The following is a 4,201-nucleotide window of genomic DNA, read 5'->3' on the forward strand; positions in this document are numbered from 1 at the left end:
TTCGGCATAAATTTTGCCAACAAACATTCCGGTTTTCGATAAAATAAATTGATCCGATTCGAAGACTAAACGAAAACCAAACTTGTTGAGTATCCATCCCGAAACAAGATTCTTACGATTCTCGGGAACATAAAGGATATTTCTCAATGTGAGCTCCTTGCCGTAAGTCCACTTCAAGACAACATCGCCTTCCCTCATGATGTCCGCGGTCACTTTATTGCCCATATAAAGCTTCTGCTCACCTGTCGCTTCTTTGAATGTCTTAAAGAGATGTTTGTCGCCGCAAACATGGCGGGTCGCGTTGGAGTCAACGTACCATCCTTTGGGAGCACTCCCCACAACGCTGACTTCTTCGATGAAAGCCGCTTCCTCAGTTTTCATCGCCACTAAAGGAGTGCCATCCTCTTCAACCAAATATGCGTGCTCGCGCTTTGCTTTCTTGCATTGGTTCGCACAGTACCCCGTCTCGGTAAAATTGTAACAAGGCCCTTGGAAAGGTGGAGGCTTCTTTTTCATAGCCCCCTTCTTCACGCCAAGGTCAGCCTTTGCTTTCCCATTGTCATTTTTGCCTCTCCCTTTTCCTTTCTTGCCCCCGCTTTGGAGGATTGACCATGCTCAACAAAGTTAGCCTTGGTGGAAACATCCGCTAGGCTCCCCTTTTGAGCCAACTTGTTGTCCTCTTCAATACGAAGACGAACAATAAGCTTATCAATGGTCATCTCCTTTCTTTTGTGTTTAAGATAATTCTTAAACTCAATCCAACTAGGAGGCAATTTTTCAATCATTGCTGCCACTTGAAATGTTTCGCTAAGTGTCATTCCTTCGGTGTGGATTTTGTGAAGTATAAGTTGCAACTCTTGGACTTGACTTATGACAGTCTTAGAATCAACCATTTTATAGTCCAAGAAACACGCGACAACAAAATTTTTTGTTCCCGCGTCCTCCGTCTTATACTTCTTCTCTAAAGCTTCCCATGATTCTTTGGCAATCTTATTAGAGCAATACACGTTGTATAACGCATCCACTAAGCCATTCAATACATAGTTGCGACATAGGAATTCCGAATGCTTCCACGCATCTACTGCGCTCACAGCTTGAGCGTCCTCCTCCCCTTCCGCAGGTTGGGGAGCGGATTCCGTCAAGAACCGCGCAAGGTTCAAGGTGGTCAAATAGAAGAACATCTTCTGTTGCCACCTTTTGAAGTGGGTACCCGAGAACTTCTCGGGTTTTTCAGCATGATTAGCCATGGTGGTCGCTCCCACCATAGTGTTGGTCAAAGGGATGGCATTCCTAACGTTTGATGAAGCTGCCATTTTTTTCTGAAAAATTAACTATACCAAGTTAATATTCAGAAATTAAATTTGTGGACGCTACCACAAAATTAAATGTTGTGTTCAACTTTTTAGACCAAGTATCAAAATCTTCCACTGAAGGTATTCTAACTCCAACTTCGAAGTGACCAAGCACTGAATTCTTTCGAAATCTGATGATGAATAGTTTAAAGCAACTAATTTCATTTAATCAAAGTACTCCTTTAATTTAGATGGAATAAAAAATGTTTTAAATACACAACCGCGTAAAGACAAAACTATTTTGAATCACACGAGAAGGTTTTGGATACACGAACGGTGTTTTTAAAAATTTGTTTTAAGATTGTTGGAAACCGTTTGTGTATTTAGAAAAATAAAAGACAAATTCCACTAGATTGTTATAATACAATTGAATAAGAAATTATAAAGATCACAACTATCTAGAAAGCGATTAAATTACAATACGTGTTACAATTGAAAAAATTAGAAATACAAAGAAATGGGTAGAAGAATAATGTTGTGGCCGAGGATCGTGTTTAACATGGGCCCTTAAAGCAAATTCCGGGTCTCTCCCCGTTTTGTTTCCCAGGGTACAACGGCCTGAGCAATATGTACCCCCTAGGAAAACTCTAACCCCGAACTATACCTTGGAAAAACTTGATGAGAATGATCAAGAATTGTTGGAATTCTTAGAGAGAAAGAAGAAGAGAAACACTTGAGAATAAGTGTTATTTTGTGTGTGTACAACCAAGGAGCTCCCTTGGTATTTATACTAGTAGAATGTTGAAACCATTCAACCATCATTAAAGAAAAAATTGAAACACCCCAATCAACCTTAACCGATGCATTTAAGTTTTGACAAAACTTAATGACATGTTGAATGGTCTTGACTAAATCAAAGGTGTTTCAACTAATCATATAAAATAAAAGAATTCAAAATTAAAAAATATTTTATTTACATAAAAATTTTCCAACAATTGGGTGTGAAACCCAACTTTACAATTAGGAGTACGAGTGGGATTATTAACACTTGTCTCATTTCATCCCATATTAAGTGAATGATCAACCAATGAGAGAGTGTCATGTCAAAAGTAGATGACGTATGAAGGTTTATAAAGATTTGTTAGACTTGGAAGAGAATTATGGTGCATCATGAAGAAGCTTTTAATTTTTAATATATATCTAAATTTATATATTTCAAAACACAAAAATAAATAAAATGCATAAATCATTAAAAGAATACATAAGTAATTAAACAATACTTATTCATTTAAAAAATATATAAAAAATACTATTCTCAATTCCATCAACTTTTAACTTCCGGTTTCTTCTAGTGCGTCCATATCACGAGTATTAATTTATCTCATCATATTTTGTCATTTCAAATACGTTTAGTTTAAGTTAGATATCTTGATTCTCTCTCTTGCACAATATAGTTGAAAACTCGTAGCGAAAAGCTCAACATTCGTTAGTTCACGGGGTCCACGTCTTCGGAAACATGGATCCCAACCATTTCCAACGCCACTTCTTTTTCGTAGCTCCATATTTGTAGCCTTCTGTAACACCCCGGCTTAAGCTAAAATGGCCGAGTGTGACGTACAGATTGTTCAAAACACATGTGACACTATTAAGTAACAATAATACCACTAATTAACTTCAACATCAAATACACAAGTTTGAAACAAAGAAACACAAGAAAAATAAATGCAACTAAACAGTTTGGCAATTTGTTTAAATAACCTATGTCTAGTGTCTTCATCGAAGTTCATCCTCTAATAATCGTAGTTGTAGCATGTATATAAAATAAAGTCAACTAACAAGTAGTTGGTGAGAATCACACAGTTTGATAAAAAAACTTAAAGAAAATCATGCAATTCTATGAACATGTGTACAACGCAAGCAAGGTCCTTTTCAGTTGGTAACAACAGACGTACTCAGATAAACGCACGTAAGGTCATTTCCAATTGGGGACAACCAACGTACTCAGATAATGAGGCCCCTTTCCACTCATAACAACATGGTCCTGAGTGCAATGGGGGGTGTATGCTTATACTTATCGAAACCACCATTTGAAATTGAAATCAACGCATGTAAGCAAATAAACACACAAGTCCATAATACAAATTGTAGTTTGAATAAAGAATAACTAAGTAAACGTTTGAATAGGATATACATGCTACCCCCAAAATTGTAAAAGCGTTAAAAATGGGGTGTGAGAAACCCACCTCGAAATCAAAGATAAACTTGAAATAAAAATCAAATGTGCGTTAAAGAAACCAAAGCGACCGAACTTCACGAACTATAATTTAAAATAAAAACAAAATCTAACTAACGGGATTTATAAAAGTTAAATAATTTGGTTGAAGGGATATTGCATTATTTTGATGTATTTTTTGGGGGGTTAAAACATTTTATATTATAATATTATATCTAACTTTAACGGAATTTTTAATGAACTATTTTAATATTATTTCATTAATAACCTAATATTAATATGGTAATTACGAAGCACATATTTGTATCGGAATTTTATCTTGAAAATCATCAATTTAGCGTATTATAAAGTTAATGAAAAAGAACAAAAAGAAATTATAATATTAACGTTTATATTATTTAAATATTATTTCAACTAATAACTTATTATTAATATGAGAATTTTATTATTCTTTATGAAGCACCCGTTTTAAAATATAACTTCATTCTTGAATAGGATTATGTTTGTGTGTTATAAGTATTAACGATAACGAAAGGAATTATAAAGTTAACGGCATGGAGTAATAATATCGGGCTTAACGAATATGAAAATTTAGTTTTTAGGTGAAAAGATAAAATATTATTTATAATTATTTTTTTAATTTAAAATAATTTTATTTAATTTATAATTATTTTTA

At 34.4% G+C, this 4,201-nt stretch overlaps 1 protein-coding gene across 1 annotated transcript; it reads right to left on the reverse strand.

The window, feature by feature from the left end:
* Window positions 1-527: 527 nt before the first annotated feature.
* LOC143595291 (uncharacterized) lies at window positions 528-1,313 on the reverse strand. The gene has a single exon (XM_077074343.1). The coding sequence runs from the start codon at window positions 1,311-1,313 to the stop codon at window positions 528-530; it is 786 nt and encodes a 261-aa protein (XP_076930458.1).
* Between the last annotated feature and the right edge of the window lie 2,888 nt (window positions 1,314-4,201).

Source organism: Bidens hawaiensis, unplaced genomic scaffold (assembly GCF_021521415.1).
Source record: "Bidens hawaiensis isolate Kalapana, Puna unplaced genomic scaffold, B.hawaiensis_p1.1 tig00044863_1, whole genome shotgun sequence".
NCBI classification, from domain to species: Eukaryota; Viridiplantae; Streptophyta; class Magnoliopsida; order Asterales; family Asteraceae; genus Bidens; species Bidens hawaiensis.

What these genes read in the sequence shown, in the direction of transcription:
- LOC143595291 (XM_077074343.1), bottom strand. Translation starts at nt 1,313, where the DNA reads ATGGCAGCTTCATCAAACGTTAGGAATGCCATCCCTTTGACCAACACT.